The 24965-nt window shown below is 39.9% G+C and overlaps 1 protein-coding gene across 1 annotated transcript in view; it reads right to left on the reverse strand.

Moving 5' to 3' along the window:
• The window catches only part of LOC139745163 (97 kDa heat shock protein-like), a 65796-nt gene extending 41353 nt beyond the window's left edge, over positions 1 to 24443 (reverse strand). Inside the window, exons 1-2 of the mRNA XM_071655575.1 lie at positions 24130 to 24443; positions 5961 to 6018 (exon numbers count right to left, since the gene is read on the reverse strand). Of these exons, the coding sequence (XP_071511676.1) occupies positions 5961 to 6018; positions 24130 to 24236 (165 nt within the window). The 5' untranslated portion in view covers positions 24237 to 24443. The remainder of the gene's footprint in view (positions 1 to 5960; positions 6019 to 24129) is intronic.
• Positions 24444 to 24965: the final 522 nt, after the last annotated feature.

The following is a 24965-nucleotide window of genomic DNA, read 5'->3' on the forward strand; positions in this document are numbered from 1 at the left end:
AAAATTCCCACATATTTCTTTCTAAATGGTGAGAAATTGAAAAGAATTGATGATTCTCCCTATTTGGAAGGTGCTGAATCCGAATCTGGATGATGCAACTCTTACATCCATGAACTTTTTGAGATATTTAAGATGGCCGCCAAAATGGCCGCCAATTAAACCCGGAAATTTCCATGTATTTCCTTCTAAATGTTGAGAAATTAAAAACAATTGATGGTTTTATCCTATTTCGAGGGTGCTGAATTCGAATCTGAATGATGCAACTCTTACATACATGAAGTTTTAGAGATATTCAAGATGGCCGCCAAAATGGCCCCCAATTAAACCCGGAAATTCCCACGTATTTCCTTCTAAATGTTGAGAAATTAAAAACAATTGATGGTTTTACCATATTTCGAGGGTGCTGAATCCGAATCTGGATGATGCAACTCTTACATCCATGAAGTTTTAGAGATATTCAAGATGGCTGCCAAAATGGCCGCCAATTAAAACCGGAAAATTCCCACGTATTTCCTTCTAAATGATGAGATGTTGAAAACAATTGATGGTTTTATCCTATTTCGAGGGTGCTGAATCCGAATCTGGATGATGCAACTCTTGCATCCTTGAAGTTTTTGAGATATTTAATATGGCCGCCAAAATGGCCACCAAAACCGAAAATTCCCACGTATATAATTTCCTTCTAAATGGTGAGAAATTGAAAACAATTGATGGTTTTACCCTATTTCGAGGGTGCTGAATCAGAATCTAGATGATGCAACTCCTGCATTGTTGAAGATTTTGAGATATTCAATATGGCCGTTAAAATGGCCGCCCAAAACGGAAGTTCCCATGTATTCCCTTCTAAATGATGACAATTTGAAAGCAATTGGTGGTTTTTATCTTATTTTGAGTGTGCTGAATCCGAAGCTCAGGATACAACTCTTGCATCCTTAAGGGTTTTGAGATGATAAAGATGGTCGCCAAAAATGACCGCGAAAAACGGAAATTCATATGTAGACCCCCCATTTCCTTCTAAATGGTGTAAAATATAAAACAGTTGGTGGTTTTACACTATTTTGAGTTTGCTGAATTTGAAGCTCCAGTATACAGCTCTTACTTCCTTGAGGGTTTTGAGATAATAAAGATGGCCGCCAGAATGGCCCCTAAATGGCCGTCAAAAACGAAATTTTCCATGTAAGCCCTATATTACCTTCTAAATGGTGTAAAATTGAAAACAATTGGCGGTTTTACTCTATTTCGAGGGTGCTGAATCCGAACCTGGTTGATGCAACTTTCGTGTTCTTTTTTAAGGGTTTTGAGATGTCCAAGATGACCGCCAAAATAACTGCCAAAAATTGGTAAATTTCAAGCCCTATTCAGCACCCTCGAAACTTGGTTGTTGAAATTCGTCCATTTTTTAGGGTTTGTAGACGTCCAAGATGACAGCCAAAATAAGTGGCAGAAATTCCAATGTTATTATATTTTTTCTTAATGGTAAAAATTGTAAAATGAATTGATGGTCTTACCCTATTTCGAGGGTGCTGAAGGTCTTTGAAGGTTTTCGGACATCTATAAATGTCCTGTATGAACGGAAACTCCTTAACATTTCTTATACTGAAATGGTGAAGTATTGTGCTCCAACGCGAAGCGGGCGATTAAACCCATGCAGGGTGAAAAGCAATAATTCGTATTCTTGAATTCAACTCAGTTGAGCGAATTTATCAAATCAGCCAAAATTTATTGACAGTCAAAATGACTGTCACAATGGTATTGTAATGAACTGAGATATTCCGATATGTCTCAAACGGAACTTTAACACGTACTGGAAAAAAAAGAAGAAGTGATATTGACATCATACCGAAACGTACAAACCCAAAGAAAGATACGACTGAAAATGTCTTTATGCATAATTGTTATGAAATAATGCTTGTGGTCGCCAATAACATGGCTCCATAGATGTAAAGTTAATCCTTTTCGGCTATCAATAGAGTAAAATTAAATTATGGCATGTTGGTATTTGGTGTTGAAACTTGTCTTGTATTCTGACGAGTCTCGGATCGCATCGTATTCTTGTGAAACTTGTCGCATATTCTGATTAGGTCATTGGAAATGGTTGCATCCATGACCACTATAGTAGATATCAATAAGGGTAATTTCAAACGCACTCTGCGCGATTATGATATTCGTAAGTACTGTATTATCAACTATTACCTTCCATGTTGTCGTTTGATTTTTATTTCGTTTTTTTTTTCACGGCGCGTTACCTCTGATTTGTCCGTCCCCTCGTGTGTGTTTGTAATAGATTATATATACATATACACATACATAATGTTACATCATATTGAAGAAAAAAATTGAAGCATAACTATAAAAATGTCCCACTCGTGTCTTCAACAATGTCATCAAGACCACCAATATAAACCAAATAACAAATTTGAGTGTTCATGGATAAAGAGATTAAAACTGCTCATGGATTAAGACAGGCAATCTTGGGTAATTTCAGTACACTTCTCTACATCACTATCACAATATGATTTAGATGAACATGTCTTGTCCATTAATTGTTAGTGTTCAAAATTTATCCACTATACGTGGAGGAAACTGTGTAATCTTGCAATTATTCAACCGCATCTGTAGTCTTGAAGGGTTAATTGCTGGCACACTTGTATCGTACCAACTCAAAGATATCCAGTAGAGCTGGTTTCACTGTACATACAGCAAGTTCAAACTGTGCCACTGACGAAAACCATCAATTGTTATCAATTTCTCACCATTTATAAGAAGGAAATACATTGGAGGTTCCATTTCGGCGGCCATTTTGGCGGCCATCTTGACTATCTCGAGGTGCATCATCCAGATTCGGATTCAGCATCCTCGAAATAGGGTAAAACCATCAACTGTTTTCTATTTCTCACCATTTAAAAGCTAATACATATAAATTTCCGGTTTTGATTGGCGGCGATTTTGGCGGCGATTTTGGCGGAGATTTTGGCGGCCATCTTGAATATCTCAATACCCTCAAGGATGCAAGGTTTGCATTATCCAGACTCGGATTCAACACCATAGAAATAGGGTAGATCCATCAATTGTTTTCAATTTCTCACCATTCAAAAGGAAATACAAGGGAATTTCCGGTTTTAATTGGCGGCCATTTTGACAGCCATTTTGGCGGCCATCTTGAATATCTCAAAAACTTCATGGATGCATGAGTTGCATCATCCAGATTCGGATTCAGCACCTTCCAAATAGGGAGAATCATTAATTACTTCCAATTTCACACCATTTAGAAGGAAATACGTGGGAATTTTCGGTTTTGGTGGCCATTTTGGCGGCCATCTTGAATATCTCAAAATTCTCAAGGATGCAAGAGTTGCATCATCCAGATTCGGATTCAGCACCCTCGAAATAGGGTAAAACCATCAATTGTTTTCAATATCTCACCATTTAGAAGGAAATACGTGGGAATTTCCGGTTTTGGCAGCCATTTTGGCGGCCATCTTGAATATCTCAAAACCCTCAAGGATGCAAGAGTTGCATCATCCAGATTCGGATTCAGCACCCCCGAAATAGGGTAAAACCATCAATTGTTTTCAATATCTCACCATTTAGAAGGAAATACGTGGGAATTTCCGGTTTTGGCAGCCATTTTGGCGGCCATCTTGAATATCTCAAAACCCTCAAGGATGCAAGAGTTGCATCATCCAGATTCGGATTCAGCACCCCCGAAATAGGGTAAAACCATCAAAAAACATTGGGTGGACGGTAAAACAAGGTTAGGCCCAAAAAGTGGCTTTGGCACCCAGACTATGGCAGCTAGGCAGGTAGCGTACCCCGCAACAGTGGTGTAATCTATGCTAGCCTGCGCAAAATTGTAGTCCCGATAGATCATGACTGCTTGCTTTTACGATGATAATGTGGTGTGAATTTATGTTAGTTCTGTCAGGAATATTGTAGGTAAATCGTGTGAGTTTTGTAGAAATTTTAATTGAGTTTAAAGTCACTGTTTTTTTCTCAATTTTTGGATGAAAAAAAAAAAGTCCTTCACCGCGTGAACGCGTCCGGATAATAGATAAAAGGAGGCCGGATAATCGAGGTCGAACTGTAATGAGAATATATACAAAACAAACATTCAAGTGTAAACTTCAAGATAACAAATGTGATACAAAAAGCGATGCAATCATCCTTTTAAAAAAAAAGTAATTTGAAAGCTTTTTAGTTCTGTACAAAGTTTGTATTTCTTAAACATACAATTGGTAATCAAATATTTCACCAGACATGGATTTAGAGAGAAAAGAAAAATGCGTATGACATCTCTGCTGTTGCTGTTGTTCTTGTTTGAGTAGTACAGTGTAGCTCTGTGAAGTCCAAATGAATTTTAAAACATTTGTACCTTTGGGAAGAAGCGCTCTCTTCTTCTTCTTTAATAAATTCCAAAAGACAAAAAGACAAAATTACCCAAACATCTCCTGGGCCCCGTTTTATCAAAAGATAAAATCGATTTTAAATTTCCTTACTACACAGGCTGCCATAGACGTACAGTTGAAATCAACTGGGCAATTCCGCAGTTAGGTGGACATGACATGGATAAAAGAAATGTGCCTCTTTATCTTACTCTTTAATTTAGGTATCAACTAATGCCATGGATGTTCACCAATCACTAAGGTCTTTCAAATTCAGTAGATTTTATTTTTCATATTCATTGATTTTGCGAGATCTGAAACCATCATTTAAAATGTACGTGTGGGACTGGGGATGCTGAAATTCACTTAAATGCAAATTACAGTGGGTTGCTTTGAAATTTTTTCCTCAAATTTTTGCTAAAAGGTAAAAGATGAATACATTTAAATACTCCAGAAGTCATGTGACATTTTGTTGATTACAAAAGGGTGAAATGACCTGCGGAATTACTCCGGACAAATGTAACGTTACTAACCGTAACGTTACTAACCATGCATTTGGGGTCTAGCTAATAAATCATCGGTTGAACTGCTAAAAATATTTGTGTGAACATTTGTCATGACGCAATAATTGAAATTAATGCAACACTTTGTTTTAAGTAACTTGAAATTTTGCACACTTTTTGTTTCAAGACATTGATTTTTTTGTCATGTCCTTTTTTCGTAACGTTACTAACCAGCCCTTTTAGTTGCCATAGCAATTCTAATATTTATTGGATTGTACTCATTCTTTTCTATATCATAGACCTAGGAAGGATGAACATGTTTTAAAATGATTTTGACTTGAAATGAATAAATGGTGATTTAGTAGTAAAAATAAATATCTAAATTTCTTTAAATGTAACGTTACTAACCGCGGAATTGCCCAACTATATAATCAATTCTAACTCTTCATAAAACAGGGCCCTGGTACAAATTTAGACCATGGTCTAAATAAGTGTGAAATAGGCATACCTTTGATATGCACATACCAATGCCCATTTGTTCCTGGACATCTGTTGGCATACGCAATCTGTCAATCGTATTTCAAAAAAGAAATTTGTATAAACCACGGTTTAAATTTGTACCACCTTTGTGAACTTGGGCCTTAGAATCTACTGGTGTTGATGAGAAAAAAATAAATCAGTCTGGTACACAGGCTACAATGTACATGATGAGTACATCAGCATCACTCCATTCATGACACACTCACTGGCATTCTAGATATTTGAGAGCTTCTCTCTTCCAAAGACATAATGCTTATGAGGGCGCACCTAATGTAGACATCATAGACATGAAACATCTGTTTTGTCACTTCACATAAGTTTTTTTCCCCCTATCTCTTTCACATTTAAATCTGACGTGGAATAACTTTGTATTTGCCATTAGAATCCAGCCCACTGTGCACTGTTATACAGGTACATATTGTATGAGACCTAATTTTCAAGCTACTTTATGCAGACATGCACACTCTAAGAGAAACACACACTGAAACACAAAGGAAATATAATATACACAAATACACAGTTTCAGAAACTATACCTGACTCCGTGCAGCATGACCTTGTGTTCGTAACTTCTCACCAAAACTGACAACGCTCCTGTTTGGAAAGACACAAAGAAAAGAACAATGCATTCCTTCAGCAATGAGTCTGACTCACATTATACCTTTACATATTTTTGTCTGCATTGATACATGTATGTTAATCCAACCCATATCTGCCAGATTTGTAAGTGATGTTCATATGAATAGAGTACAATTTCTGAGGAATCAGAGGTTGGGTCATTGTATAAAGAAGGAATTAAACTAGATGATACTCCTATTAAACTATCAATAACAATAGATAAATAAAATATTAAATTCACAATATACAATGTACAGGATGTATGAGAATGTCTTTTGTTCTATGCATGTTCCAGCAAGTCTATGGCTCAACTACTTGTATGGATGACAGTTTCAAGGGGCACTACTATAAGTTATCAAAATTAAATAGTAGACTTTCCTAAAATCAGCAATTCTTACAGTGTAGCCTTTTTGTATGTCTAGATTGTGTACTCAAAGAATATAACAACATACAGACCGTGCAGAAGCAGTTTTCATGCACTGACATTTAGCTTGCATTGTCAGCAATTGCAATTGTAATTTTATCATTCACTATATCCCACGGAGAATGTTTTGTGTCATTGAACAATCCTATGGAGTACTAGAGTCATGGGGAGTGCATTGTCTGAATGATAATAATGGAAGGCAGTTGCAAGCCCTTGGGCAAGTAATCTGCAAGAGTCCTTGCTTCATAATACATCTTGAACAAGCCAGCAGTAGGAAATATGTTTTGCTAGTTGTGATTGCCCTTTAGTGGGAAGGATGGGTTAAACATCATGGATGAATTGTAGCTATATAAATAGCATGTTATGATGACTAGTACTATGTATCAACAGGGGCAGACTGGCCCTGACACTGCACACTTCCATAGCCAAGAGAGTTTAAAGACAGGGGACAAGAGAATGTGACCTAGGACGGTAAATGGAATCCATGGTATGTGGAGTGATGGTATATGATCGCCCTGTTCTCTGCCCTCCCCCCCCCCCTTCTTGACTACAATGATACAGATAAAGGACCCCCACAATATATGATATACTTCACATATCATTCAACAAAATGATGCCAAATGATAATGGGCACTAAGTTTTCCTGAAAGACAGATAAACAGAGAGAAAGGCATATTATAAAACATACACCTGGATAGGGAGATAGGGGGAGAGGGAGAAAGAGAAAATTTGAAGAGAATCAAAGAATGAGGAGGCATATTTTATTCATTCATGTTCTCAGAGTGGAAACATGGAATTTGTACCTCAAAAGTGCAATCAGGGCCTTTGTTTCCTATCAAGTGGATCATCCCTTGCATGGGGTAGCAAACATTAAAAGACACCATGACTATGTACATTGTAATAAAGTGTAATGTTTTCTGGTACGTGTACAGTTGTACATACATGTGTGTATTTGTGTGTGTAAAAGTGAAGTAAAACCTCTGAAAAACAAAACATGAACTGGAAACATCAGATAAATCCCGGGAGTTTCATACAGCATAAGCTATGAATGTGGGGCTGCAGTCTCATGCCGCAATACAAGAACAACACCTGTACAATCATGTAGATGCATAAAATCTTGTGGATGCCTTCTTTATACACTACTATGCATCTGCAGTGCTTTCAAATACATTGTACCATGTATAATGTACATCTGTAATTAATACAGTATACAAATAATGACTGCTATGAGCAGCAGTTAAAATTATGGGCCTACAAGCTTGTAAGGTGATGTGAAAACCATAACTATGCCCGAAGCGAAGCTGAGGGCATAGTTATGGTTTTCACATCACTGAGGGCCTACATAATTTTAACTGTGCCCCTCATAGCAGTCATTATTTGTTTTAAATACCGAAAATATAGATTGCGAAATATAGATACCGAAAATATAGATTCTAGTCTCTTTTACAGCACTCGTAATCAACGTTGATCGACAGCGCGGCGGTCGTATCATTGGTGCGTACATACTATGAGCGATCCATGTGTATGTTGTTTGCGACTGTCTCCAAACCTATTCATAGGGCACAGTTGATTCTATGCCCCGGGCGCAGTAAATCATGACGTCATTTTGATCAAAAATAGGGCACAGCTATTTTCATGACTCCACTTTTAACCAATGAGATGAGAGGAATCTATAATTGAGGTTTATCTTTTAGTCCAGCTGCATTTAGTCTGTACACAGGACACAGTTTAAGTATGGGCTACACAAATCATAAACAGTCGCAGCGGACAACTATAAATAACTCCCCCGAAACCCACGAAACTTTTTGAATTTTCAACCATCGTCGAGGCAGTGCGAATCGGGCGTTCTCATTTTCACCAAAATTTCACCTTCTCATATCTCCGCTATACATTAAAACAAAATCGTTCAAACTTTCAGTATCAATGCAAAATTATGATTTCTACCTACATACGAAAAATCACGAGAAACGATCGAGAACTTTTTAAGTTATTCAACATTTCATGTTTCGCTGTCTCGGAAAACTACCGTCCGATTATTTTCAGACACATCTGGTCGCACACTTAATATTCATGAAACTTGACATACATATTCATAAGACATGTGCGAAATTTAATGTAGCCCTGTTCGCTTTGCTAAAGACCTATTTTTGAAGTTACAAGTGAAAATAAATGATGTATCTTGTCAGAAATCTCGGAGCAGCAAACGAGAATAATGACGTCATATTCTAAGAAAAACTGATTTGCGCTTGCGCAATGAATGGACTTTCCCATGCTGCTACGATCCAGCGACCTGATTGGTCGATGCAATGCAGCGTACTTTTACTGTGCGATGCGAGGTGGCTGCATGATGCGGATGCCTAGTACACTACACATGCATGCTATGAGAGTGGGACGCAGGGTGTCGATAAGTACAATGCTGCAGGGGACTTTGCCACCTCAAAAACAAGCATTTATGTTATCAGAACTGGCCTATCAAAAAGAAAGTACACTTGTAGCAAATGTGAATATCTATCAGCTATGATACCAGTTGCAAATTCATGACATTGGATTATTCGGACTTTACGCAGATTTTACTGCACTAGTAACATTAAACTACGAATTCCCGGTACGAGTTACGATCAGAGTACAGCAGTGCCGTACGGCACTGAAGTACAGGTGACTGTGAGAGCGACAAAGATGTGGGTACGTGGGACTGTACCCTGTCTTCCCGTGTGCGAATGTCTATGAAATTCGTGCTCGGAACGAAGGTAGAAAGTGCACCTCTTTCGATTATTTCCAGACATATCCAGACACATGACTTCTCGAATGTGATATTTCAGAGTTATGGAAATAAATACATACTAAGTAAAATAGTTTAAAGTTTTTTGTTGTTCACGAACTCAAAATGTGAAATCTTAGCAACGATTTCTGACAATTATTTTCCGTTTTGAGAGTGAAGTTATGCTCCATTTTGGAATATTCTATCGTCGTTATATAAAAAAGGTAACATAATGGCAGGTTAGAATGAGGTTTTACTTTTCATAACCGTTTGGATTATCAAAAAATATGAATAAATATCAAAGTTACGGCAGTTTTGCTGCGACACTTTCCTAGCGGTTTTCGTGCGAAATGTGTTCATTCAAGAGGAAAGCGAGGTCAGGTCAAAATGAAAACAGTGAGTTAATTGCACCCGTCCGCTGCGACTGATAAAGCATGCAAATCTTTGTCATAATTATTATATGGGTATGCATTTCACCTTAACATGTTATTAAGCCAGTCTACATTTCTCAAGAACATCACAATGATTACATATTACAAGATATTACTTTTGGGGAGGCATCCCTGATTAATAATCAAATCCATACATTTTGATTCGTTTGTTGTCTTGTTTGTTCTTCTGAAGGGGGGTGACTGCATTTACACCATGTTCCCGGCGGCCATGGCAGCCCCATTTGCCCGAAACGTAGTGCGCCATGGGAAGATGAGACATTCCCTTGTTGTTATTCCCCCTTTGCATTCTCGTCCTGTTTGTTCCAGTCCTCACCCCGGTGAACATTATAGCTATCAGATGCTGTTCTCACAGCATCTGGTCAGGCTAGACTATCAATATTTTCAGTCACGTCCCGCAGCAGACAGCTCTAAGTTTTGTTACGGCCTATTACCTGCCACGCCCCGTTTTGTTGCGTTTACCCCATTTTATCACTGCATACAAGATTCCTCATTAGCACCAGAACTGCCATGGCATATTTTTTGAGTCTAAAAATCTGACACTGCATCTACGGCAATCATGGCCTGTCGCGTTTGTCAATCACGTCTCACCGCGTTGTTTCAAGTCCATCCCGTTTTGTCCACGGTGGCCTGAAATGGGGCTGCCGTAGTTGCTGGGAACATGGTGAAAACGCAGCTCTAGCAATACACCTACTGTGTACTGATAGATTCACTGTACATAATACAACCCAGTAGCTACTAATGCTTGCTTTCTTCAGGACCTACAGTCTGTAAAAGATGCCAAAGCAAAGAGAACATAATTGCCTATGCACTGAAGCCTAAGCTCATCAGTAACATTCAACCCCGGTTGAGATTCTTCGGCTCTGAGGGTACTGACATAGTGATCAGTGATAAAGCTGTACACAATACATTACCTATGGGGATTCCCGAACATATCCGAGCCCAGCCAGCCTTCCCATTGCATGATATCTCCTTGCTACCGGAACTAAACAATACAAGTTCATATTCTGGCAGGCTTCCACTGATTGAATGTCAAGGACTCTTTCACACTAGCATACAAGAGCAATCTTAGCATGATCTATCTTACTTTGACAACATCCTGACGTGCGGATCGCAACCAACCATATCACATAATGCTCCACCTTAGTTGTCTAAAATGACCATTCCTTAAAGACTCCAGCATACTGGAATTAAATACAAGCCATATTAAGTTCATCACTATTTGATGACATATCCCGGGGTACCAAATAAAGATCAGCCATTTTGTTGAATTATTATCATTTTTTTTAAAAGGTTGTACCCTGGGTTGCCAAAAAGTGGAATCTATTTTGGTGCTGGAGCTAGCGCACGCTAGGCACTGCACTGCACTGCACTGGCCGGCACTGCACTGGCACTGCACTGCACTGCACTGCACTGGCACTGGCACTGGCACTGGCACTGGCACTGGCACTGGCACTGGCACTGGCACTGGCACTGCACTGGCACTGCACTGCACTGCACTCTTCACTCTATTGCTAGCACAGCGTGCCATGCATGCGTAGTGTAACATGCAGTGGCATGGGAATGACTATGTACACGCACACACAGTGCATGCATTTCTCTGCGGCTGTCCCGAGTGGACGTGAGGTGTGCTACACAACGTGGTACCCCGGGGTACTACGGTACCCTGGGGTAACGCGTGATGCATCATTTGTATAATGTGAAGAAATCAACACAGCCTACAAACCTTAATACATAAAAACAGAGCACTTTCCTGGTAAAATTATGAGGATCCAGATGATGGCTCATACTTGACCAGTGTGAACTGGGTCTGAGTCAATTTAGATGGAGCAGACGAGACAAGCCACCCTCAACATTCCAATGCATAACTGACCTAGATCAGTTTACATAGGTGGGGACAAGACTTTACCGTATTCGCTGGCGATAAGGTTGCAACGCCGGATAAGCCACATCCCGACTTTGGTGATGAGAAAAAAAAAATTACTTACATTACTTACATTACTACATTACTTTTGATAAGAAATTTTGCTATTTCTGCATGTTTTTGTGTGTTTCCTAACAATAATCTATGTTTGTTTTTATCTTAAAGTTTTCCAGTTGATGCAAAGCGCTTATCAGGATTTTGAATGATATTTCTGTGTGTAAAACTTAGGACCCTAATGTGGAGAACGACTGAGCATGAGTACACTTACTCACACTATTCAAAAGCAGAGTACCAGTATGTCTTCATTCACACACATTATGCAATAGCCGAATTTTGCATGAGATAGTTCAGTTCAGTTCAGTCCAAACTTATTTCGTTTTTATAGTGCTATTGTGTGATTTATGCAGGGCCGTGTTATGATGGGATTGCAATCGCCGCTATGGCTATGCATACTAACATGATCGCGCTGTGCTTTCTTTTTAAAGGACAAGTCCTCCTTCATACATGTATACATGTGGATTGAGTAAATGCAACAACATTAGTACATTGTAGAACACATCAGTGAAAGTTTGAGGGAAATCCGATAACCTGTTCAAAAGTTATGAATTTTTAAAGTACATGTATCTGCGCAATCACTGCTGGATGAGAAGACTACTGCAGTGTATGATGTCACATGCATAGAACGATATAAGGAAAATAAAGAGAAAATTTCACAAAACTTCACTTTTTGAATAAAGTGCACATTTCTTCGACTTGTTACTGATGTATGTTAAGGGTAATCTTATTCCTCTTGCCTTCTGAAAGAGAGAAGTCAAGTGTTCTTTTGTTATGCGAAAAAAGTGAAAAATATGTTGAATTTTCTTTATACTTTCTATATATCGAGGTACACATGTGACATCACAAGCTACCTTAGTCATCTCATCCAGCCGTGACTGAACAGAAACTTCAAAAATTCATAACTTTTGAACGGATTGTCCGATTTTCCTCAAACTCTCACTGATGTGTTCTATTAATATTACAGCATTCACTCAACCCACATGTATGAAGTTGAACTTGTCCTTTAAAGGACAAGTCCACCTTCATATACATAAGGATTGAGAGAATGCAGCAATAATAGTAGAACACATCAGTGAAAGTTTGAGGAAAATTGGACAAGCTGTTCAAAAGTTACGAATATTTTAAGTATCTGCGCAGTCACTGCTGGAAGAGAAGACTACTACAGTGTATGATGTCATATGCGTACAGCTCTATTAGGAAAATAAAAAGAGAATTTTACAAAACTTTACTTTTTGAATAAAGTGCACATTTCTTTGACTTGCTACGGACGTATGTTAAGGGTAATATTATTCCCCCTGCCTTCTGAAAGAGAGAAATCGAGTGTTCTTTTGTTATGCGAGAAAAATGGAAATATGTTGAATTTTCTTTATTCTTTCTTTATATCGTTGTACTCATGTGACATCACATGCTATAGTAGTCTTTTCATCCAGCCGTGACTGAGCAGAAACTTCAAAAATTCATAACTTTTGAACGGATTGTCTGATTTTGCTCAAACTCTCACTGATGTGTTCTACTAATATTGCTGCATTCACTCAACCCACATGTCTATGAAGGTGAACTTGTCCTTTAAGGACTTTTTCAAAATGTCCTCAGAATCGGCACCAGCTAGTGCTAACTGGGTAATGAAAAAAAAAAGCATGTTGTCACTTGATTGCAGAACATAGCATTGCCAGTGGTTGATATCACGTTGCTCATGGGCACGTTGCATAGTCCCATACATGATTATGTGTGTTGGTTAGGCATTTCGCAAAAGCGTCCGTGACCTTCTCATTCGCATAATTATCTGTAAATGAAAATAACAGCTACAGTACTTTGTTATATAAAGTTACCTTTCAGCAGATGATAGCTTATCATTATTAGCATTCATTATCCATGGCAAAGTTAGTAAATTTTAGCATATAAACTTGAATGTTGCATATATGTAGCTTTGTAATTTGGGGTAATGTTTTTATTTCGAACATGAAATAAGGTTCATCATTCTGAAACTCACAAATTCCCTATACCTACACTTGGTAGATGTTCGTTTAAATCCAAACATTTGAAGTATTGTTCCAATAGTTTGCAAATGTGATTATGAAATACGGTGCATTATTTCAGAGGTTCACTTACAGTGCACTCCAATTATAACGAACATGGTTATAATGAAATTCTGGTTACAATGAAGTAAAAATTCAGGCTGCAACATTATCCACTCTATGTATTTCTATTGTTTAATTGTTCGCTTACAAAGAAATTTCGATATCAAGAAAACTGCCAGTCCCAAGGACTTCGTTATAATGGGAGTCCACTGTATCTGAAAATGACATTAGGTCAATCTGAACATTAAAATATTAATAAATAATACTAATTAATACATTGTACAAATTGTACAATGAACCTTCGAATTACATGAAGCTTAAACTGTTCTGGATTAACTGACCTTTGGAATAACCAACTTTTTTGACTTTTGGATTAATGAACCCTATTTCATTTTTGGAAATAAAACCTTCAGAGTAATTAACCTTATTTTATTTGTGGATAAACAAACCTTTGGAATAATAAACCTTTGGGATAACAAACCTTAATTAATTTTCATATCAACAAACTTTCAGAATAATGAATTGTAACAATAAATTGTTCATCAATGTGTGGTTTAGCAAGATGAGGCATCATACGTAATTTGTAAGTTTGAAAAGGCTTGGTGAAGGACTGATGCCACTCCATGTGTGTGCACCCCTTGCAGCACCATTCTCCACAGTAATAAGATAGTTTCCATGAATTCCTTCGAGTGGAATATACATTTACACCTACAAGGGTTGTGAGGCTTGACAAAAGTCAGTGGTTTACCTGACGCAAAACGCTTCACTTGAACTCACACAAATAACACTCACATAAAATGTATCCACATGTATCCACACTGTACATGTGCAGTGCTGTATATGTACAGTACGTTGTATGTACAGCTGTACATTTATCACTAGCATTGCCCAAGTAAAGCAGCAGTCCCAGCAGCCACACCAAATGTGGGGAGATAATAAAACAAATCAGAGCTCCTCACAGACTACTACTGCAAGTGTGCATCAAAACACAGTCTCATTTTATACTAGGACATCTGCAAAAGGGATCTGAAAGCCCCACATGGCAGAACTTTGCACTGGACTGGCCAGCTTGGAGGCAAGTTGTTCATCAAGCTCTTTTGCATTTTGAGAAGTTTTCTCAACAAAATGATGAGAAATGAGAGCAAAGGAAGCCTAAAACTAGGGACTCAGGCCAGCAACAGATTCCCATACCAACAGTGTGGATACGACTATTACTCCTGGATTGGACTCAATGATCACGCACGATGCATTTTACCATAAAGGTTCAAAGACTCACATGAGCAACATCAGTCTTTCAAGACTACCTGCCCAAATACTATTGATCTTACAGACAGACTGCTAGTCAAGTGAGTGCAGTTAGATACCAAATTTTGTCATTCTGAGCCTGAGTGCTATTCAGTTTACACAGCCATGTGTACACTTACATTTTAAGAAGCCTAGGTATTGCAAAATGCAATGCCCAAATGCCTCCATAGCAAGCCTATTTCTGATGCACTACGGGATAGCGAGGTGGCAGAGTTTGATCAAGTCTAGGCTGCATCTCACTCGCAAACTGCATGCCTACACACCTGTGAGAGTGATAGGCATGGCTATCACAAAGCTAACAACTGTACATATTATGTACCAGTGCTATACAGAGCTACTGTGTGTGTGTGTGCTTGTGTCAGCCTTGGACCTGTCTGTCTCTGTGAATGTTCACGAGTTCTCTGGAAACCGCACTTTTCAAATGACTTCAGTCAACTTGCCATATTATATATCATTTGCACAAATGATCTTTAGCTTCCTGTTACTTGAAAGATACATCGCACAAAATCGCAGTATATTACTGTAGATGGCTAACTTTGATTTTCAGATTGCGCATGCAGTGTACATCTACGTTGTGATCACTCACGAAGAGCAAGTTTTTTTTTCTACGACACGAAAGTCGATGTCGATATTGATGATCATGATACTACAATTGTAGATTTGGTTTAAATTTATGAGAGTGATAGGAAATTAAGCTATTACATATTTCTTGTAATTTTAGCACAATTTGGGTGTGCAGAATTCAAGATACAGTTTATGTACGTGGGAGCGAAAGTATATTTTGTGCCAAAAAGTTGTTACATCTAAAACAAAGACAGTTTTTTAAAAAGGCAGTGTATACAACCACAAGCGTGTCTTTACCATCAAGCCATTCGTGTGTGGGTGTCACATTATTCCTAGTGGCTGAATCCAGCTGCCACACACACGACTTTCCAGTTTCTCTATACATGGAGGAGATGGACATCGTCATCAGTTATATGGGGAATCTGCTAAGTTTGTGTATGGCCACATCTAAACGCAATGTATGAGTACAGTGTACATCACATATCATCATCTCTCAAAGCTCATACCTTCTATACAACTTAAGTTTCCTACAATGTCTGTTCACTTCATTCTCATTTTCTTTGTTTTACAAGATCAATAACAAAATTACAATTGATTGGGGAACTTCAGATCGACTGCAAACAATTGCAATGCTATGATGGAGCCTTGATACATCACAATTCTCTAGCTGCCCAGCCGCAGTGCACATAAATACAAACATGTGCATACTGAAGAGCATGCATGTATATTCTCTGAATTGTGCTGCTTGCTTGTGCTGTGTACAAGTATGTAGGGTACACCCTGCCATCAAGCTCCACTAACTGCTGTGCCGGCCAGCGATGCTGGGAGGGATGGCTGCTGGCGTGCCATCGATAACAAAGACAGAATGCATCAATCCTGAGGCCTTGTGCCATTTTGGGTTCGGAAGTAAGATCTTCTTTGAGAAAATTTGCAGTTGAAACAGATGAACATTTGTAGCAAATCAAAAAAAAAAAAAAACAATGAGAAGACGATAAGAATGAATTAAAAACTATTTTAAGGCAATAAATTTGTCTAAAATGTAAGAAATGAAAAGGATTGTTTCATCGTAATGGTGGTGTAATGATTATACATTTATTGTAAACTTATAGCATGTTGACGTTTGGGCTGTGGGCTGTACACAGCTTGTGGTGGCTGTACTCACGTGTGCGGATGTATCCAGTGACTCGATCAGGCCATGGCTACAACCAGTGCCCTTAAATACAGGGAGTCTGGCCAATGGCTGACAATGGGCGCCATATCGTTGCCTAGCGCAGTGCAGATTAGATGGCATGTACGTTACATAGTCAAAATTAAAGCGAGCAAAGTAGAGCGCAGTTAACGACTGGGCACTAGCTATTGACCAATAATGGGCTTCATCCCCATATAAAAGAGCGTGAACAGCGCCACATATTTGTATGCATACAAGGATGGAATGACACAGCATTACAGGGTACGCATGGTAGTGCTGTCATCAAACCGCTGCCAACTGTAGTGCCAGCGTGGCTGGCTTGCTGGCTGCTGGCATGGCCATGACGCTGTCGATCACGGAATGGGAATGCACCAAACCTGAGGCCCTGGGTTACAAAAAAGATCTTCTTCGAAAAAACTGGCAATTAAAACAAAGTTTGTAACAAAAAAAAAAACCCAAAACACACATACATACAGAGAGAAGAAGATGAGAATGAAGTGGAGACCATTTTTAGAAAATAAAGTTGTTTAGATCTAAAATGCAAGAAAAAATAGATTTTTTCTACCATAGTGATGTTGCACACACAGGCCTCGAATTAACCGACGGCCACCGACGGCCATGGCCGTCGGTGCCGCTCTCGTTGGCCGCAATGCCTTTTGTTTTTTTATCAAAGTTACGGCCAAAAAAAATGTGCCCTTTTTCTTGGGGCCGTGGTGCCCTTTTAGAATGAAAGTTACTATTTATGACGTATGATATGCCCTTTCTCAAAGTCTCTTTAATAAGCTTGAACAACTTTCCTGATCTCAAATATCATACCTTCAGTTCACTCGCGTCCCGATATATCTGATTCAAACTCAAAGTATCTTTCCGAGGTACGAGACGATGTGTACGTATATGTACGCCCGACCGGCTTTTACCGTCCCGACTGCCTCCGCAGCGCAGCGGCCGCGAGTATGTACTAGCTAGGCAGCGCATATTCAGATAGAGTAATAAAGAGTGAACACCAAAGAGATTTTCCGCAGTGACTGCTAGAGTGCGGAGTCTTCATACGCCCTGTACTATTGTTGTGTGAGCGCAAGGAGCACTGGATGGCAACGAAGCCGTAGGCTCACTCCTCGTGCTAACACGCTAGCAAACGAGCAACCGAGGAGCAGCCAAAATCAAGTGCGTACTCGCCTAAAAGTTCAGAAGTTTGCGTAATACGCGCTGTAGAAATGTATACTTAGTTCGCAAAGTCCGCCATTTTTAAGTGGAACAATGGCGGCCCCCATGAAATCACTGACTCCATTGTAGAGTCCGCCCTCTAGTGGTGGGGAGGAGAAAAATCTCTTTGGTGAACACCAAGTTCACCAAGAAAAAAGAAAAATCCCACGATGCCAAGGTGCCAGACTGGGGAATGGGGAGGGGTGGAGAGAGAGAGAGAGAGACCAATCAACAGAAGAAACCGCGCGTACTGGCGCATTCTTGGAGGTCATGAACTGTCTGTCACAGACTAATCATAGCAATCTACACGCGCACGCCAATTCCTTTGCCTTGTGCTTTGAAGTTTCATGGCAGCCTGGCCTGGCTGGCCTGAAAGGGTGTTGAGTTTCAATCAATACTTACTGTTGTTTTATTCCTGTTTTAAACAAGGAAAAGTAGAAATTACGCGGTGCGTAAAATATGTCCCCGCCGAAAGTAGCATTTAGTATCAAAATGTACTATATAGGTCAAAAGATCAAGGTCAAAGAAGTCAAAGGTCAACATTCTGTGTAGAAGTTTTGAAGCCCTCACCTAGTGCCATCACATAAAGCAAACGGAATCGAAATCCGGTTAGAAATGGCGAAGGAGTAGCATTTTGTAGCCAATGTACAATATAGGTAAAAAATCAAGGTCAAAGGTCAAAGAAGTCAAAGGTCAAAATTCTGTGTAGAAGTTTTGAAGCCCTCACCTAGTGCCATCACATAAAGCAAACGGAATCGAAATCGGGTTAGAAATGGCGAAGGAGTAGCATTTTGTAGCAAAATGTACAATACAGGTCAAAAAATCAAGGTCAAAGGTCAAAGAAGTCAAAGGTCAATATTCTGTGTAGAACTGTTGAAGCCCTTACCTAGTGCCATCACATAAAGCAAACGGAATCGAAATCGGGTTACAAATGGCGAAGGAGTAGCATTTTGTAGCAAAATGTACAATATAGGTCAAAAAATCAAGGTCAAAGGTCAAAGAAGTCAAAGGTCAAAATTCTGTGTAGAAGTTTTGAAGCCCTCACCTAGTGCCATCACATAAAGCAAACGGAATCGAAATCGGGTTAGAAATGGCGAAGGAGTAGCATTTTGTAGCAAAATGTACAATACAGGTCAAAAATCAAGGTCAAAGGTCAAAGAAGTCAAAGGTCAAAATTCTGTGTAGAAGTTTTGAAGCCCTCACCTAGTGCCATCACATAAAGCAAACGGAATCGAAATCGGGTTAGAAATGGCGAAGGAGTAGCATTTTGTAGCAAAATGTACAATATAGGTCAAAGGTCAAGGTCAAAGGTCACGACTGAAATTCTGTGTAGAAGTTTCAAAGCTCCCATGTAGTGCTATCATATAAAGCAAACAGAATCAAAATTGGCTCATAAATGACAGAGAAGTAGCAAATTGAAGATTTTGATCACACACGGACGCACACACGGACGGACGGACGCTACGACACACGGACGGACACACGGACACACACACGTACGGAACCCGTTTCATAGTCCCCTGCTCGAACTCGTTCGGCGGGGACAAAAATGTTGTTTCACCTGACAGAAACGCGGAGATCGGGAATGTGTTACAGCTGTAGGGAAGAGGTTTTTGTTGTGTGTTGCACTTTGTGTGTGTGTGTGTGTGTGTGTGTGTGTTTGTTTGTTTTTCTCGGTTTGTTTTTCTTCTTTCTTTTTTCATAAACACCAAACATGCCCTTTCCAATGTGGCCTTGGTGCCCCTCTGACTGACTTAAGTGCCCTGGCCTCTTGGAAAAAGTGCCCTTTTCTAAATGGCCTTGCCCCTCCAAAATCCTATTTCGAGGCCTGCACACACAATGCCAGATATGGTATTACCGGACAGCATGGAAATTTTGGATGCGCACATCTCTGCATAATGACGACATTCAATTCAGTGGCCACTGCAGCTGAGACAAAATGCTTTTGCCGTAGGAAGCATTAACAACTGGGATGCTCTGCCAAAAGAAGCAGTCACAGCCAACAGCATTAACCAGTTCAAGTCTGTACTTGAAAGACAGTGAAAAAGCCACCCACTGAAATACAAGCCATCAGAGACAAACAGTGATGAGGGGCACATAAGCAGATGCTTTACATCTCTACACCCAAGTAAAACAGTGCGTTCATCCTCGACCATTTGAGGGCAGCACTTTACCGGAAGATGAAGAAGAACCCAAGTATCTAAGTAATGCCCCAGTCACATAGACATGCCGGATCACCCCAGATCTGATCCGGGGTGATCTGGGGAGAGATCCATGTTGACGCCTGACAGCCGGGAGGCAAACATGGCAACTTTTGGAGGTCAAAAACATCCAGCGACATCCGGGGACTGCTGTGTTGGCAGAGCAATCTGGAATGGTCCGTGTGGCTACAGTATTGATCCGTGTAGATGCCATGTTTGTCCATGTACATTTGTAGACGCCGCGCTCTTCCGGCCTTATCTGTGTAGCTGCCGTGTTGATACCGTGAGTACAGTCATATCAACGCTCGTCGACACTCCATCGAGGTCGCAACTATCCCAGATCTCCCAGGATCTCCCCGAATCATTGTGCAGATCCTTGAAGATCTGTCTTTATATGTGACTGGGGCTTAAGGAAGTGTGGGAGTTCTTGACTAGCCTTGAAGAACACTCTTCTCGTCTGGTTGAGCGCGAAAAATTAAGTTGTGTGAAAATATCCACTTTTACAGTAATCCCTGCAGCAGCTCGTAGAAAGCAAAACTGGGATGAATTGTGCGATGGAGACTCTGACCAATGGTGCTTTGAAATGCTTTCACTATAGAGTTTCTAAAAAAAATAATTAAAAAAAAAAAAAAAATTGGCATGTGCGAGCAAGTAGAAATCAAGCTGTCAGGCTTACAGTATTTTGGACCCTACAGGAGGCTGCAACCTTCTGATGATTGGTAGGGCAGCCCTCTGGAAGGTATCAACAGTAGCAGTACAATGTAGGTGCAGTGACAGCATTGTGTTGTAGGTGCGTGGGTAGAAGGAATATTTGTGGGTCAATTGTAGCTTTGCTAAGAAATTTTACCTCATTTTTATAACAAGATTTCATCACATAAATTGTTCAAAATGTTTATGTTAGATCTTTTACCATACAGTACAAAATTTGAGCCTCATTTGCATTTGCTAATATGGTGAATTGTGGGTACTGTAGTGGGATTTGGTTTTGGGGGATGGTTGGTTTTAAAGGACAAGTCCACCTTCATAAACATAAGGATTGAGAGAATGTAGCAATATTAGTAGAACACATCATTGAAAGTTTGAGGAAAATCGGACAATCCGTTCAAAAGTTATGAATTTTTGAAGTTTTTGTGCAGTAACCGCTGGATGAGAAGACTACGGCAGTATATGAATAACTTAATGTCACATGCGTACAACAATATAAGGAAAATATAAAGAGATTTTCACAAAATTTCATCTTTTGAAAAAAGTACACATTCCCTTGACTCGTCACCGACATATGTTATGGGTAATATTATTCCCCCTGCCCTTAGAAAGAGGCAAGTCAAGTGCTCTTTTATTATGCGAAAAAAATGAAAATATGTTAAATTTTCTTTACATTTTCTTTATACTGTTGTACGCATATGACTCATAAGCTATAGTAGTCTCCTCATACAGCGGTTCCAACACAAAAATTTGAAAAATTCATAACTTTTGCATCGATTGTCCAATTTTCCTCAAACTTTCACTGATGTGTTCTACTAATATTGCTGCATTCTCTCAATCCTTATGTTTATGAAGGTGAACTTGTCCTTTAACTTCCCCTCCATCTACTGTACCTCACGACCTTAACCAGACCCGGACTGTGACTTTAACCCAACTGGGGGGTCACCTGACTGACACAGTCGACCCTGTCAGGTGACAATTGACCCCCATGACCTTGACTGATAGCTTGATGACTTGGACTGGAACTTCACGGATGGAAACTACACAAACCTCATGAAATATCCCATGAAATCAAGCGCATCAGGCTGATGGCGTAGTCAGTAAGTATATTACGCTGTGAAGTGGACACTACTCCCACTTTAGTATGCATTGTAAATGTGATGCTGGCATGGTGTTATGGATAAGATGTGAACTGAAGCTGAAAGAAATCAACAAATTCGTGTCTGGAATTATAATTCAATATTACACCATGCTAAAAGATAACTTGAAAGTCTATTTTCCAAAGATTGAAGTGAATATTATAATTCACAATAGATCTAGAGTTCTACATAATTTTGTAAAATTCTTAATTTTCATGACTTCGTGAATAACTAAACTAGCTGCTAGTCTAGCATGTTGATGTAACATCCCCCAGTATTCGGTCACTTAAGCTTTTTTGCAATATTTTTCATACTAAAATACTACATACATATTGTACATCATATCTACAGCAATGTATGTGAAATATATCAACTTTCTTTAATCTCATTTTTCATTTTGTTAAATATCACACAGAATTTCACAAAATTGCAAAATATATCATCTTGAAAATTCCCCAGTATACGGTCACCGCCACCAGTATTTGGTCACGCGATACACGCGTTCAAAGTCAATGCGTGTTCAAGGCAGCTGAAAAGCGCGCACGCGCTACCTTGTTGGTGCAAAATTGCATCGGGGACGTTGTGGCGCCCGTTGGTGACCGAATACTTGGGACTCGGCACTTGCATTCAACCCTTGCACATTGAGACATTGTATCGGCACGTACAGAAATTTTGTTTTTCCTTTGCGTTTTTGAGGATACCATCACACTCCAAGCTTGCGATAAGCAAAAAATCCCGCGAGAGAACGGCCTATTTCTCGATTTTCAGCGCTTTTTCGGCGACCCGTACTCTTAAAACTGGGCCTTATCCGCGCGCCCTTTGGGAAAGTAGCGCCGATTCTGCACTTTTGACGGTAAAATTTGTGATTTTGGATGGATTTTTGGAGGGGGCTAAGGGAGTTTCCTGTTGTGAATGAGTGTGCAAGTACGTGAATTGACGCGATTTGAATGTGTTGTGACAGTTGAACTTACTGGCTGGTGACTAGTGATAAGTGACCGAATACTGATGGCTGACTGAATACTGGTGCTCTTACCCTATTGTTAGTGTTTATTTCATCCTCTGTGCCAAGCATGGAATTCAGACTCGGTGCCATACGCCACCAAAAATTAAGCATCATGTGATACAATCCACTCTCGAGCTCTCCTTTAATACTAAGTAGACCGCCTCGATCTATACGATTTTACCACATTGCTTGCTACTTTGGTTGTATCCACTTGTAATATGGGCATGTGGTTGTATCACGGAGGTGACATCCCACCTCCCTGGTTGTATCCAGCAACTTGGGCCGTGGCTAAAAAGTACAACCACATTCATTGACCGAGCTCGAGAAAGATCTGTGTGCATCTAGCATCTGGGGGCCTCGTTTCATAAAAAGTTGATATGATAGTATTAAACCGCAGCAGCGACCCCAACACATACCTTGTTACAGCGCCCAGCGCCAGGGTTAATATAGCAACTCTTGCTGGGAATGCAAATGTCATGGTTAACAGCAAGAGTCCAGCTTTCTATTGGCTATTGCTATTGGAAGTTGTCATTCCAGCAAGAGTTGCTATCCAAACAAACATCTTTTATGAAATGAGGCCCAGTTTTTTTTTATTTTTTTTTTTATAGGTATGATTCTTTATTCTTTATTATTGTTTTTTTATGGGGCGAATGGGGATATGTTCTGCAAAGGACTGCGTCTGGCTTCACACAATCCCCTTGTCTATGGAGCTGGAGGAGAGCCGATAAAGTTCAAAAATGATAAAAGACTCCTCTGGACAGACGGATTTTCTGTCTAACAACCACATCACGCGTGCGGCTGGATGGTAAAGACACATGCGTGTGGTTGAATTAGATCTAGCCTATACACTTGAACTGCACTAGAGTTCTACTCTACCACTAGTCTCTATGACACCGCCGTCGGCCCTCATGCCCTCCCTTCATCCAAATCGTGGGGCGGGCACAGCTGAAGCCTGAAACCCACATGAATTTGAATAAACATGATAAATAGACGGTCTATAATATAAAAAATGGTTCACCTTCAATGTAGATTCTTAATAAACTTAAAGGGATATTTTAAATCTGCAGTGTGCCGACAATTACACTTACGGGGTCAGTCTGTCGCTGTACTCGTTAGCAATGGTTTCGATGCCTCCTCCCCTCGCCACGGCAATGTACGAGGACAGGTTCCCGACGTCGAACCCTACCACGGACATTTTTCAATCGCTCGATTCTTTGTGGATTTATCCCAATAATATTCGAAATGTTAGTGTCTGCTCTGTCTCGAACGCTTCTATGGAAGTTTCTTCACACGATTTCACACGAAAACGCAGTTATGTTCCTCATAACGCACCCTTGAGATACGACAAGTGGTCTAATCAACGCTTTATTCATTGATAAAGACCCTTTCGCCGGCTCGCTGAGAAACTCGCCACATAGCTTGTTGTGTACGTACGTGCACATGCTCACACCACGACGGAGCAGCACACTGTAGTTTCAAGCTAACAAGTTCGTGGTGTGGAATGGCGTGAACGCAGCGCGGCGTGTTCTGTGCGTATTTGCATGATGATCGAGAAGATTCGCGGATCGCTCGACTGTTCGTGTCGCACGTGGGCAGGCTAGCTCTCGAAGTGTTGATTCCTATGCGACGTCAATGACTAAACAGGACAAATAACTACAAGTGATGGTAGCTAACAGCGAATCTCAATGCAAAGTTTTGCTGTTCCAGAACTACATATTATAGTCAGGTCGCTTAATGTCAAAATTTGGGCTTACCGTTACAGAGCGGGATAAAAGCACCAAATTTGGAGAGGTGATCCCCTAGGACCTACTCATTGATATTAGAGTAGGAGCCCTCTGGAATTTTTCGATTTTTAGGGTGAAAATGCTGAATTTTGATATTTCTTTATAATATGTTATACATACTGTATTGCGTAATAGTCAGG

This window comes from Diadema antillarum, unplaced genomic scaffold (assembly GCF_040938485.1).
Source record: "Diadema antillarum isolate AM-2024a unplaced genomic scaffold, OU_Dant_1.0 seq00001237_RagTag, whole genome shotgun sequence".
Classification (NCBI taxonomy): domain Eukaryota; kingdom Metazoa; phylum Echinodermata; class Echinoidea; order Diadematoida; family Diadematidae; genus Diadema; species Diadema antillarum.